The sequence below is a fragment of the Eucalyptus grandis genome, chromosome 1 (genome assembly GCF_016545825.1).
Source record: "Eucalyptus grandis isolate ANBG69807.140 chromosome 1, ASM1654582v1, whole genome shotgun sequence".
Lineage (NCBI taxonomy): Eukaryota > Viridiplantae > Streptophyta > Magnoliopsida > Myrtales > Myrtaceae > Eucalyptus > Eucalyptus grandis.
The window spans coordinates 43443116-43457572 of NC_052612.1; the positions used below are offsets into that span (position 1 = coordinate 43443116).

Consider the following 14457-nt stretch of genomic DNA (forward strand, 5'->3'; position numbering starts at 1 on the left):
GAGTCACCACCAAGGGAGTGCATCCTCAAGGACAATGTGCCAAAAGATGGGTGCCCAAGAGCAAGAAGTGGCTATGATATCTCAACTTGATGTGTTACAATGGAGGGAAGAACTCATCTCAAAAAGTCGGGGCATTTTCCGGTCCCTATTTGCAAGGAAAAGAGGAAATTTCAACCAAAATCGCAATTGAAGATTAGTCCGGTGACTAAGATGGAAATACGTGAATGCCGAGGGGCCATTTCCTAATTTCCGTAAAAACACCAAACGACCCCCAACGTTCCTGCAAAATTCGCAGAACCGGCCGGCGACACTCGCTCTCCCTCTCGCCGGCACCGATGCACGCCTGAGAAGAAGAAGAAGAGGGAACGATCTTCTTCGTCTTCCTGCCGCTCCCATTGATGTTTCGCTTCTTCCTGCTCAAAGCGTCGCTCCGAATCCCCATCGGCGGAGGCGGCCGGAGCCCCTCGACGGCACTACCCGCCCTTCCGCCGTACCTCCGCCGTCTCTCCGTCCAACCCCTCTCCACCTCCGCCGCCGCCGCCGCCGCCGCCCCTTCCGAACCCCGTGCCGTCGAGGACCGCCTCGCCCGCGCCCATGGCTTCCCCCCCGAATCGGCCCGCGCCGTCGCCGCCGCCGTCGACCCCAAGCTCGCCCACAAGCTCGACTCCTTCGTCGCCGTCTTCAAGGGCCACGGCTTCTCCCCCTCGGAGGTCGCCACCGTCTTGCTCAGGTACCCCAGGTGCCTCCGGTCCAACCCGGTCAAGAACCTGAAGCCCAAGCTCGATTTCCTCGCCGGCAACGGCGTCGCGGGCGAAACCCTAGTTCACGTCCTCACCAACGATCCTTATCTTCTTCGGAGGAGCCTGGAATCGCAGCTCGCCCCCTGTTTCGATTGCCTCGTTAAGTTTTTCGGCAATAGGAGGGACGCGATTTCCCTGTTGATGGTCAAGCGGGGGACTTGGGTGTTGCACAAGTTCACCGATTCGATGGAGCTCAATATTGATAAGCTTAGGCAGGTGGGTGTGCCGGATTCGAGCATCACGAAATTGATGACGGTCCGTCCTCGGACTCTGTCCCGGGATGCAACCGAGTTTAGCGAGATCGTGGATGAGGTAAGGCGAATGGGCCTTCACCCTTCGAGCTTGATGTTTGTTTACGGGGTGATCACGCTTGCCGGGATGAAACGGCCAAAATGGGAGGCCAAGATAGCCGTCTTTAAGAAGTTTGGGTGGTCTGATGAGCAGTTTAAGGCGATATTCGTGAAGCAACCTCAGATCATGAATCCCTCTGAGAAGAGGATGGAGCAATTCTTGAAATTTTTCATGAGCGAATTGGGGTGGACCGCAGACGAGCTGACGAATTGCCCCAGTATTTTTATGGCAAGCTTCGAGAAAAGAATTTTGCCTAGGATGTCCATTCTTTTGTTTTTGCTATCAGAGGGTCTTGTGAAGAGGCAGTCGTTGCTAGGGAAACTCCTCATGTCTGAGGATAAGTTTTTGAGTAAGTTTGTGATGGAGAATGTGGGAAAGGCTCCCCAGCTTTTGCAGATGTATGAAGACAAACAAGTTCTAGCACAGTTCCATGCTTTCAAGGTAACACCGAAATTCCTCCAACTGCATGGTTGTACTTCTTTAGTAGTTACAGGTTTTCTTGGTCTAGGCTTTCAGCTGTCCTCTTTTGCAACACGAGATTGAGTACAAGTGTGATGTGTGGAGCCAGTGGTGTGATGAGGCAGGGCAAGGGCAATTTGATTTAGATATCAATGCCATGGTCACATGGCAACGTTGAGGGATTTAAGGGCTGGGGAGGTGGTGGGGGACTTTTAGAAATTATGCTAGTGATGAGCTTTTGAAAACATATTACACCTGGTTCATTTTGAAAAATCTCAGAATAACTTCTACTCATTGGAGTGGCATTGATAACGTTTCAAAAATTTACTCAAGATCACGTGTATTTAAAGCTCAAATAAAAGCACAATATTTGGCTTGTTAATATTTCAAATTGATTCTTGTTCTTAGTTTTTGATATTATTCTTCAGTAGATTGAAGCCGTGGTGAGGCCATTTTCAACAATAGTTCAAACATACTCCCAAAGGAGAATGTTAACTCCCAAAGGAGAATGTTAAGGGGGTTGATACACGAGTCAATGTCTTCTTTTCTCTCATTTTTATGAAAAGTCATTATCTTTCTGTCCTTTATTAGCTCACAGAGAAATGCCAAGCAGTAAATTGTTGTATAAGTCAATTGATTTTGTTGGTTTTTTTTTTTTTATTTGAATTCGCTTGGCATGTATTGTTATACGAAGGCATGTGAGTTTATACAAGTAAAATCCTTTACCTTGCACCCCCAAGTTAATAAAAATGTCCCTGTTTGTCAAGGACAGCCACGATTTGGCTGACATTGAATTTTTTGCATTTTTCTTATAAGGGACTTTTTGAGCAATGTCAAGGTAGAGGCTAGACTGAAATATGTGCAACAAATAACAACCAAAATAAAGGCAAATCTTGTCTGCAATATGTTAGCTGTTATAGACCCTGCTTTGATTTTGCTTGGCCTATTCTCTGGGAGGTTCTATATAGTATTGACTCCTCTATTAATTCAATTTTTTTTTCTGGCCATGGCATTATTCGATCTATTCCCCAGAGCTTCAAGTTCACAAAAAGAGAAAGAACTCTTGGGATGATTTGAGGATGCTGAATAGATTTCACAATGATGACCTAGCTCTAGGAGACCTCAAGAAGAAGCAATTTCAGCTGCATGTTTTGGATGTTATGTTGTGCAGATGTAGACTCAGCCCTTTTATCACCTTTCTAGACAGTTTGATTTAAGGACTCATAAAAATTTAAGTCAAGCAACGCAAAAAAAAAAAAAAAAAAAATCATCTTTTTTCTCTTGTTCTTGCATTAAGGTCTCTTCCTTTTTTCCTTTTCATATTCCCTCTTTTTATCTTTATTTTTTCTGTGGGTGGATAACCAGTTACTATTTTGGGGCGACCAATAGCACCATTTATCTGGTTACCAGTTGTTCATTTTCCCCGTTTATGTGAAATTAATCTTTTAAAGGTCAGTGAAACTTGAAGTTTAGAGATTCTTAGATTTAATTGTTAATACCTATCTAGGTCTTGACTGAATTTCAGTGAATGGTAAGCTACTATGTGTGCGATGACTCGGGATATTTGAACTTCATTTTTCTTATCTTGGTTTTAGATTATAACGTCCGGGAGAGCGACAAAAGGGTAAGATGAGAGAGCAACTTGCCAACATTTTTAAGTAGATAAGATGGTCCTTAGATGCCATCAATAATTTAGGTTCTCATAGTCCTTTTAGATCTGCGAAGACCATTAATCCAATTTCTTCCTTATGCTTGTAAATTTGACATACCTTGGTTAATTGCTTTCTTTTTCTTTAGGTAATGTTCTTCTGCATCTTTGAACTTTGGATAAGAGAAGGGAATTTCAGTAGCATCACTCTAGCATCTCTGCCTGAAGTCAAGAGTTGCTTTGCTAAAATTAGGACTATATAATGGAGAGGAATTTATGGCTGACCGAACTTACAGTTGACATGCATTTGCAGGACATTGAATCTTGTTTTATTCTCTATGTTACTTTCAAAATCTTCCCTAGCGCTTCGGGTGATGGAGCTTCTGCTTCTTCATGACTAGGAGATTCTGTGAACATAGTTGATCGGGCAGTCTAAATGTGCTCTAAGTATAGCTGCCCTTCCTTGCATTTGCCTGAGGAAAATGTTCAGGTGTCTCAAAACAGGGATTTTCTTCCTGGAATTTGGGGGGGCGGACTGTGCTTTGTCATTTGAGATGACTGTACTCATCCTTATCTGAAAGTTTAATCTTGTGATTCGGCTTGCACATCAACTCATATTTCTAGTTGTTGGTAGGGGTCTTGTCTTATTTAGGACTGTGATCCATTGTCATCATCCTTGTACCCTTCTCAACTACCGTTACTGATTCTTCACCCATCGTGGGCCTGCCTTCTCACTCTTGGTCTTTTCTTATTGAAGATGCAGGACTAGCCGAAAGGAGCAGTAGGAAGAGAAGGATGTTTATAGCATCTGGCTCCGTGAGCTCTGGAGGAGCTCCACGTTGTTTTCGACCGGTACGAGCCTACGAGGTGCCAATGTTTCTCAGATTCCTGATCCAAACTAGGGTAGTGCCTTGTTTTCTAAAATCCGTAGGATGGAGATAGGTCATCTTTCATCTCTTTGGACTGACGCATCACATGCATTGCCGTACGTATAAAGGGCACTCTCACAATTATTTTATTGTGATTCTGTGAGAAGATCGATATAATCGTCAAGTGCGTCAAACAACTATTTTCGTTTCAAATGGGTCACAGAAATTTTAGAAGGTCTTTAGTCATTTTCTTTATAAGAGGTCGGCCATTATCTCCTGAATATTTACAGACAGAATTCCATCTCATGAATTTTTCAGGACCGTAATTATAATTGTTGCTAATATTATGATATATAGCGCAGATAACTTGAACATGAAATGCTTGTTGATGAGTAGGGTCTAGTAGCCCTCACGAGATTATGTGAGGTTTTGCATATTTTATTTGAATTTTTAGAAAAAAAAAAATCCAAGTGTTTTGAGTTAATTCAAATTCTAAATGTAAGTTTCGTCTAATTCATTTAGATTTGAACGGATCTTTGTTTTTTCTTTTCTTTTTTTTTGTGATAACACCGGAAGTGCCTGATCTTTTATGTATCCTATAAGAAAGTATATGAATTTTTTTTTTTTTTTTTGGATTCAATCAAGTACTTCGACCTTTCATTTTTAGTTCAATGTGAGATACCCGTTAAATAGAATATCGTGCTTGTTAACATGCTCGTTTACTCAGCAAAAGTCAAAGCACAATTGATGGCGCGGCACGCTTACTTAGCAAAAGTTGTGCCATCTCGTATTGGTGACGAATGGATGGTTTTAGCTCTTCGATCCCGATATGTCTCATTTGACACAGAATCATCTCAAAAAGCCACATTAGACATGTATGTATGTATATATATATATGTATGTATGTTTGAGTTTGGATTTTAGATTGCAAACGGGGGAGGATTACATTTTGCCCTTCAAAGTTTTGGGATTCTCGTAAGTTAAACCCCAATGTGTCAATGCCCTCCTAATTTTTGAAATGGCCGAATTACATTCATATGATTAATTACGAAAGGCAGATGGATCATTTATCACTTATATACGCAAGAAAAAAAGGTGTGCGGCTCATTCAAAAGTATACTTCCGAATTGTGTACCGACATATGATTGGTGTGGGGTGGGTCAAATTTTTTTGTGGGACTTTTAGTCAGATGCACTTAGATATTCTTCAAATTATTTTTTGCGTCTATCTACTTTGTATTGTATAGTGAAATTAACCTCGGTAATTAAGCAAAAATTTAAATGAACCCCTCTCTCCTCTTCCGTCTTCCTCCTCGGCTGGTCCCAATGTTTCGCTCCCTGCTGCTGAAACTCAGCGCCGGAGCTCGTCCGTCGCCGCCGATTCCATCGACGGCCCACCCCGCCTCTCCCTCCTCTCCCTCTCCACCACCGCCGCCGCCGCCGCCTCGTCCTCTCCTTCCTCAATCGCCGACGCCCTCGTCCGCGCTCATGGGTTCCCCCCGGAATCCGCCCGCGCCGTCGCCGGCGCCGTCGCCCCGAAGCTCGCCCGCTACCTCGACTCCTTCGTCGCCCTCTTCCGGGGCCGCGGGTTCGCCCCATCCGACATCGCGAGCATCCTGACCCGGTGCCCCGACACCCTCGTGTCCAAGGCCAGCAACCTCCTCGAGCCCAAGCTCGAGTTCTTCGAGGAGAACGGCGTCGCCGGCGAAGCCCTCGTCCACGTCCTCGTCAACGACCCGTACGTCCTCGGGCGGAGCCTGAAGTCGCAGCTCGCCCCCTGCTTCGATTGCCTCGTCAGGTTCTTCGGGAGCCGGGAGGACGTGGCGGCGCATCTGGTGGTCAAGCGCGGGACTTGGGTCCTGCGCGCCTTCTCCGAATCGATGGAGGCCAACATCGCCACTCTCCGGCGGCACGGCGTGCCGGATTCCAGCATCGCGAAGATGATGACGCTGCGGCCCAGGACGCTGTCGCGGGACAAGGGTCAGTTCAGCGACATCGTGGATGAAATTAAGGGAATGGGGTTCGATCCGTCCTCCTTGTTGTTCGTCCACGGCGTGATCTCGATGGCCGGAATGAAGCGCCCGAAATGGGCGGCGAAGATGGCTGTTTTCAAGAAGTTTGGATGGTCGGACGAGCAGGTTAAGGCGGCGTTCTTGAAGCAGCCCAAGGTGATGGGCTTGTCTGAGGAGAAGATGGAGAAGGTGTTGAAATTTTTCATGAACGGGTTGGGATGGACCCCGGATGTCTTGGTCACGTATCCCACCATTTTCATGGCGAGCTTCGAGAACTGCATTTTGCCCAGGCTGTCCATTCTTCTCACCTTGGTGTCGGCCCGCCTTTTGAAGAGGGAGTCGGTGCCGGGTGGACTCGTGCTGTCTGAATCTGTGTTCTTGAGGCGGTTTGTGATGCGGAATTCTGTCAAGGCACCCCATATTCTGCTGATGTACCACAATAAAGAAGTTCTGCCGCAATTCAACGTTGTTGAGGCAAGACTCGTGAATCCCTGCAGCTCTACATTCATCTTTCTTTGTATTTACTGATTCTTATGTTGATTTGAACTTAAAATTCCTCGTACTATCGGTATCATGTGAAATGGAATACAAGTTCACCTGTAAATGTATCTTCAGGTTAGATGAAATGCGGCACCATAATGGGATATCAATGACATGTAGATGTATCAGGGTCGTTTGACAAGGAAGATAGCTGCTAATCTGACCTTTTGTTATTGGTTCTGTGTTGTGAAGAATGACATGGTGGTGGCTAGGCCAAAATAGGTGCACCGACCAACGCTGTAGCAAGTCTTGTCTGCCTCGTAGCAGCATTGGTAGACTTAGTGCTTTTATCATTCGTCTTCAGTCTTCGGGAGGTTCTATACAAGAATTGCCTACTGTCATTTGCTTCTTTCCTTATATGTTCTTCTGGACGGGGAAGAAATTCATCTGTCCCCCAAAGTGTGGTTCATGAAAAGAGGGAACTTCTGGATGAGTTGAAGATGTTGCATAGGTCTATACAAGTCAAACAAGTCTATTGCTTGTAAATTCTAGGACCTTTGGCAAATCAAGGAACGACATCCGTGCTTTAAAATGCCAAGATGAAGCAACATATACTCAGCTGAGAGTCTGCTTTAATGTCCACTCTATAATGTGGTTATAAACTCAGCTATTACTGTAATTGTGTGCACATTTGATTACATGAGGAATCAAAAAATCAATTGGTGGGGAAGTTTTACAGATTAAGCGATGTTGAGGATTCTTTTGTTCCTCCTGTTCTATTAAATGGTTGTGCTTATGGTTGCGTGAAGGTCTCTGCTTCCTCTCTTCTTTTCCCATTCTGTTTGAAATTTTCTTATTATTTTCCTTTGGTTGGTCGATAATCAATCAATTTTTTGAGGATCACTTATTTATCTCGTTTGCAGTCATTTACTTTCCTTGTTTATGTCATATTAATCTGTTTACAGTGACAGATTCAGAAAGCAGATTTAGAGACATAAATTTTATTTTATTTTTTTTTGGTTGAAAATTTGTTGTCTTTTCAGTCATGAGCATTTATTCAAGCATAGATTTAGGTGAATGATGAGTTACTGTTTGTATGATGACTCAAAGTAGTAATTGGCTACTTTTTTCACTGTCTTTTGAGATTACAATTTCTGCATTGAAAACAAAATGATAAGTTGATGCGGCTATCCCTAACAAATTTTTTATTATGTCATGATCGTTCTTAGATGTTATCAGTGATGGATTCATAAATGTTCTTATCAGAAAGAGTGATTGGAAATTGATTTGTGCTTTACTGCAGAGCATGAAGATAGTAAATATGTGCTACTGGTGTGCATGTGTTAGCATATAGGGAGAGAGCTTTGTGTCTTGAGTTTGATGTTCGCTCCAAATGGTAGGACAGGAAGAGTAATACTCTCAACCTTACAAAATTGGTTAGACTTGTGATTTGGCTTGCACGCTGGCTCGTGCATTGACAAGAGGGCAGTCTCACTCTGTTTAGCTCATTGAACCTTTATCGTCCAATAACTCCTCTCTAGTTGGATTAGTGAAGTCTTCTCTTTAGTTTCAGCAGTCGTGCATGAAAATCGCTATCACCCACTAAAATTATGGAGTTCTCTGGCTTTTACCTGCCTTCTTTTACTCAGTCTTGGTGTTTGGTATTTTATGATGCAGGACTTGCCGAAAAGACCGGTAGAGGGTGACCAGTGTTTGTAGTATCTTGTTACATGAGCTTTGGAGGAGGTCCGAGTAGTTTTCTGCTGATGCGGGATGCCGATGTTACATCGGATTTTCAATTCAGACTAGGACAGTTCTTTTCTTTTCTTTTTCTTTTTCTTTTAGGTTTTCTGAAACTCTTAGTGAGAATTTTGCTTATGATGATCGCTATTTAAAAATTTGGATTTAGGTTCTTGTTTCCCATGGGGATGTTCATGTTGTATCATGGGTGCATTTGCTGAAAGAAAGCACTCCTAAGGGGTCGCGAGGATTTCTCTTCAACACTGTCCTGTAGCTGAAGTTTGTGGCAGCAATTGAACTATTGTTATGAAAAGAGTTCTTAATGCGTGCATATACTCTTGTCCAGACATGGAGTAACCGAGATATAGAGACAGGGACAGAGAGAGACAGAGCGAGACCGACTGCCACCACGGCTCACCTTTGTGGCAGGAACCATGCGACAGCCAAGGGTCGCATGGCCTGCCACTTGCAGGTGAGTCATAGGCGATGATCTCTGTCAACAGTTAAGTGTCATCAACCCTAGCCGATGCCCACGACCTTTCTTGAGGGGTTTGGCTAGGGTCTTCAAAGGCTGGCCAACCGCAGGCAAGGCCACCTTGCGCAGCCTCCACACCCCCTGGCATCATACGTCAGTTTTGCCTTCGCATCAGTTTCATCAAATCGGGGGACTCAATTGCATAATTCAAACAACTGAAAGGACTGGATTGCCGAGAACACTTAAGACGATCAAAGCCGCATAATCATCAAGACCCTCCTGAGTTTTTCCAGATCTGTCTATTTCCACTTTACAATCGACATATTTGGTCCGAACATTCTCGACAGGGTCGAGCTAATTGTCTATGGTCTCCCCATCTCTAGCCCCCTTCCGGTTTAGCCTCTTTAAGACCCAAAGCCTAAAAACCCACAGAGCGAGCAAGCGAGTGGACCCAAGATGAAAGATAACCCAGGTTCAACTCAAAACTTCTGCAAAATTCTCTCCTGTTCCTAAGAAAAAAAAACAGAGAGAGAGTGACAAGCATAAAGAAAAGCCAGCAGGGCCTGACCCCTCCCATTGGCAGCATGGCTGGTGCTGCAGCCAAGTGTTGGGGGAGAGGGGTCTCATTTAAAGATTAATTTAATTAGACACCCAAAGCTCTTCCTTTCTTTCTTTTTTCACCCAATTTCCATTTCATTTGACCCTGCCCATGACCTCTTCTTTAAGAATAGTTGGGTAAACCCCCTGACCATGGTTGGTATTGTCTCCCCCTCCCCTCCCTCCCCTTCCCTTCCTTTTCTCCTTCCTTCAGTCCTCCTCTTCTTGCTTTGGTAAACCACTTTCTGATTTAGCCCAAACGAGCTCCCAAAATCTTGATTAGAGAGAAACAGGAAGAGGCAGAAATGACGACCCACCCACTTGTTCCATAACTATCCATGAAGACCCACCCACTTGTTTCATAACCCTCCACCTTGCCCCTCTCTCTCTCTCCCCTCTCTCTCTCTCTCTGCTCTGTGCATTCGTATTTTGTCTCCCGCATTGTCTGTCATTCTCGCTCGAGTAAAGGGAGACAGAGACGAGAGCGTTGAGAGAGATCCTTGAGGGGCCCCAGATGAGAAGATCACCTCCTTCCTCCTCCTGCTCCTCTTCCCCATCGTCCTCGTCCTCTTCATCGGCTTCTTGCGTTGTTGGGTCTGGTAGCCCTCATGACATAGCCGAGAAGCCCAAGAGGAAGCGCTCCAGGAAAGTTCAGAATCTGAATTCCTCGCCTGACGATCAATCCCAGAATGCCAACAGCCCAAGCTCCGCCCGGAGAAGCTCCATTTACAGAGGAGTCACCAGGTCTGTCTCCCTCCCTCCCTCTGTGTCTCTCTCCGTTTCTCTCTCTCTGTCTCTCATGCTCTTTGCCCACGAGGGAACATGAAAAAATGCGTTCTTGAGCTCGTAATCCTTGCGGGTCTGCATTTGCATGCGCTAGTTATCGACTCTTGATTGAAAGAAAGACCACAAAAAACGCAGGCACAGATGGACAGGGAGGTTCGAAGCCCACCTCTGGGACAAGAGCTCTTGGAACAATACACAAAACAAGAAAGGACGACAAGGTGTGTGCAGCATGTATTTTCTTTTTCGACAATTCATACATTAAAAAAGTGAAAATCTCTCTGTTTATTATTGCAAGGAGTAAGTGGGGGAAAATCAATGAGATCTGCAATAATTTTCTTTAATTTTCTTTAATGCTATTATTATCATTCATGATCAAAGCTCTTCTTACCAGAGATTGTTTGTTTACCTACTTGCTGACTCTGTTTTTATTCCTGATGATCCCTGTCATTGCCAACGTTCACCGCTCGCTTTTGTCGCTGCTTAGTTTATTTGGGTAAGTCTGTAAGATCTCAACACCCCCAAATTTCCATTTATCTTTTCCTGAAAATAGAGAGTTATTAAAACATTCCAATGCTTAAATAAATCTGCACTTTCTAGCAGTAGCTAAACTGTTTGTTTTTTTTATTTTATTTTATTTTTCGCGTAGGCGCTTATGATAACGAGGAAGCGGCTGCTCACACCTACGACCTTGCCGCCCTGAAGTACTGGGGACCGGACACGATCTTGAATTTCCCGGTACGCGAAACGCATATAAGAAAAAAATCTGACATCAATCGTTTTCTTCTATGAATTTGTCTAATTTTTCATGAAATTTCAGATAGATGGGTACGAGAAGGAGCTCGAGGAAATGCAGAATGTCTCCAAGGAGGAGTACCTCGCGTCGCTGCGGCGACGCAGCAGTGGTTTTTCCAGAGGGGTTTCAAGTACCGCGGCGTAGCCAGGTAAAGATGACTGTTTGAGTGCGATGCAAGATTAGAGGAAGAGATGTCCAGGGTTCTAATTGAATTGGATTGGATTGGATTGGGATTTGATGATGAGTTTTTTCTTCTTCTTTTTTTCGTGGCACAGGCATCATCACAATGGGAGGTGGGAGGCTAGAATTGGGCGAGTTCTTGGCAACAAGTATCTCTACTTGGGTACCTACAGTGAGTCCCCAGTCCTCCATTTTTTTCTTCCTTTTTTTTTTCTTTACTACGCTTAGTCCTAAATTAGTGAATGTATTTAACTGGTCCAAACTAAAGTTAGCTTTGACTAAATTGCATCTCACCTGTTGAGGTCAATGTACTTCCTTCTAGGCATCAATTCGGATCACCCTCCACCTAGAAAATCGATTCTATTTTGGTCTGTATATTGATCATTCACTGTATGTTTGAACTTCACATTAGGCAAATTTACAGGAGTACCTTCCCAATTTGTGGAAAAATGAACAAATTAATTAATGGCGCAATAAATTCTCGGACCCTTAAGGTCAACAAAAAAAGGGTAAAAATGAAATGATCGCTCCGTAAATTGTACTACGGTTTTCACTTTTTTTTTGCCCCCTAAATTTGTTAATTGTCTACCAAATTTGAATAAAGTTGAGGGTTTCGTGCATTTTTTTTGGCCTTTCGTTTTACTTCCTTTTCTATTAGTGGATTGTCATCATCCATTTCGATTTCGTAGTTGGGCAATTGTCCATTCACTTGATGCATCGCTATCCATTGCTCTCCCCAAGCATGTTTAACACATTGGTCTTTGTCTCTTCTTCTCCTCCTTTTTTAAAAAAACTTTTTCCCATAAAGTTGGTGATTTCTTTTTGTTGACCCAAATCCCACTTGGTCAAAATTCTTCATCGTCTTTTTTTCCATCATTGTTTTCAGCAAGTTTCATGGTCAAGGTTCACTGATTTGATCAAAAATATTATGTTCTTGCCGTTATTTGGGTTATTCACATTATTTCACCAATGTTCCAAGATTGACTTTTTAATGGAATTTAATTGGTCGAAAAAGATATAGAGTAAACCCATTTTGTTTCCGACGTAAAATACGGTGTATATGTGGACACACGCGTATATGTATGATGATTTTTATTCTTTTTCACCCGTCTTGTACGGTGTGCGTATGAAGGTTTTTGTCCTTGATTAAAGAAAATTTGTCGTGAAAATTTTATGAAATGAAGTGGAATAATATACACGTGGCGTCTACTCTAGGACTGGGGTGATGACAGGTGCGTTTATGTTTGTACTTAGAAACCCTAGTGAGATTCATCCGAGAAAATGTTTTTCTAATTTTCAAATGTCATTTTCTTGTCTGACAGAACACAAGCCGGCACTTGGCCTATTTGCCAAGCATGCAGCACGTGACTTCCCACTGAGATCTTTTTTATTCTAAATAATTATATCTACTTTTTTTTTTTTTTTTTTTTGATCAACAAATCTCTTCGAAACTCCCTTTCTTTCTCCCTTTTTTTTTTGGCATAATGACATGCACGAGAGGTCACGTGAGGGTGTACCCAAATCCAGATTTGAATCACTGAATTTATGAACATGGCTATACAAATTTATATATGTATGAACATAAGATTCTAAAAAACTTTGATGATTTATATAGATTCCGTGTACTTCCAACAGGGTATTCATAAGCCACTATTCATTTTAGAATCAGAGTTGGGATGGATGATGTCATATTCCTAGGTGTTGAATTTGAAATCGATCTCTGGCTGCACATAGCTTTGAATCGACTCTTTGGCGACACGAGCCTCACGAGGAATCATTTTGCGTGTGTTCAATAGAGAAGAGGACTAGGTTCACATGGAATAGGTTCACATCGAAAGTCTTGTCTCCGTCCTTTCCGTCCTTGAAATGGCTAGGTTCTGAGTTGGAGCAACTTGAGTTCATGTGGTGCGCGTGAGAGCAACAATGGGTTTTTCATTTTTCTCCTTGCTTGTGTGATTCACGAATGGTAGGGTTTCTTTCTGGTATGGTCGGCTCTTCAGTTTGGCCTCAATGGGTTTTCCTCTCTCTCCTTTATTGGTCCATAAACCCTAGAATCTTGATATAAAGTTGTCAGCAATAATTAAATTCGATTACCGGAGATTAGTCAAATGATCAATTGGCATCAAATCTCTCTCTCTCTCTCTCTCTCTTAAGTGAGGGGTGGTCAACAAAATACAAATCTTGACTGAATGGAATACGGTGTCACGTGATTATATAGATCCTGTCTTACCTCCTAAGTAGAAGCTCAACCACAAGTTAATTTTTGTTAAATTCGATCTATGAAGTCAGCAAAACTTACCCAATTGTTTAGATTCAATGTTGATTTTGTCATTTTATGTAAACTGAAAATTTTGAATTATTTTGTTGGTTTGTTTGCTTGATGAAGATACACAAGAGGAGGCGGCAGCAGCGTATGATATGGCGGCCATCCAATACCGAGGAGCAAATGCGGTGACCAACTTCGACATTAGCAATTACGTCGAACGCCTTAAGAAGAAAGGCGTCCACATCGACCTACCGCAGCCCCAAGCGACGCCAGCTGATCCTCCCAAATCACAACAAATGCAGTGTGTCATTGTTCACGATGACCCGACACCACCGACGACTCTCAAACAAGAAAAGCTACAGCAACCGGTCCTCCGGTATGCCGATGACCTCGACCTCGGCCCGTCTCCCAATTGCATGGACATGGACTCCTCTGGCATGATGGACTCAACCAATGACCGGGAGCTCGCTCCCTGGAGCTTCTGCATGGACGTGATCGGGCTCAACCCATTGCCAGTCCCGAACCTCATGATCGAGAAGGGCGGGGAGCTGCCAGATTTGTTCGGCGAGCGGGGTTTCGAGGATGACATCGACTTGATATTCGGAGGGGATGGTGGGGTGGTGGAGATGGAAGGGAATGTGGTGGAGGGCAATGATGGGCAAGGGATGATGTTGTTGTGTGAGAGATCGTCATCCTCCCCATCTTCTTCAACAACTTTTGTTTCTTGTGACTACAGTAGCGTTTGAAGGTCCTCTCTGTTTTCTTTTCTTCTTTTTTGTAATACCTTTTTCTGGGTGGGGGATATGTTTGGAAGGTAAGAACTGGTAGGGTTTGTTTAACTCTTTTTTCTTTTTTTTTTAAATTTTTCCTTCTTTTGTTGGAGTTGGAATCTGTTAGGAGATGGTTGATGGGAAAGATTAAAAAAAGCAATCGTTCCCAAATCTAAATCTCTCTCTCTCTCTCTGAGGCATCTTCTTTTTTATTATATAAAGCCGGTTCCAC

At 43.5% G+C, this 14457-nt stretch overlaps 3 protein-coding genes across 4 annotated transcripts; all 3 read left to right on the forward strand.

Moving 5' to 3' along the window:
- Positions 1–278: 278 nt before the first annotated feature.
- On the forward strand, positions 279–4479 carry LOC104421175. Of its 2 annotated transcripts, none has more exons than XM_010033039.3 (2): positions 279–1592; positions 4016–4479. In XM_010033039.3, the coding sequence occupies exons 1-2, from the start codon at positions 399–401 to the stop codon at positions 4025–4027; spliced, it is 1206 nt and encodes a 401-aa protein (XP_010031341.2). In that variant the 5' UTR covers positions 279–398; the 3' UTR covers positions 4028–4479. The 2 variants fall into 2 exon arrangements, with proteins under 2 accessions (XP_010031341.2, XP_010031342.2); XM_010033040.3 differs by having other exon boundaries at positions 4022–4479.
- Positions 4480–4874: 395 nt separating this feature from the next.
- LOC104421176 lies at positions 4875–8689 on the forward strand. The gene is made up of 3 exons (XM_039299457.1): positions 4875–5002; positions 5397–6612; positions 8296–8689. The coding sequence occupies exons 1-3, from the start codon at positions 4875–4877 to the stop codon at positions 8335–8337; spliced, it is 1386 nt and encodes a 461-aa protein (XP_039155391.1). The 3' UTR covers positions 8338–8689.
- A 765-nt stretch (positions 8690–9454) lies between these two features.
- On the forward strand, positions 9455–14405 carry LOC104421177 (ethylene-responsive transcription factor WRI1). The gene is given in 8 exon segments (XM_010033042.3): positions 9455–10174; positions 10352–10434; positions 10701–10709; positions 10863–10951; positions 11034–11133; positions 11136–11157; positions 11285–11361; positions 13576–14405. Coding segments are annotated over 8 exon segments (1236 nt in total). The 5' UTR covers positions 9455–9944; the 3' UTR covers positions 14202–14405.
- Positions 14406–14457: the final 52 nt, after the last annotated feature.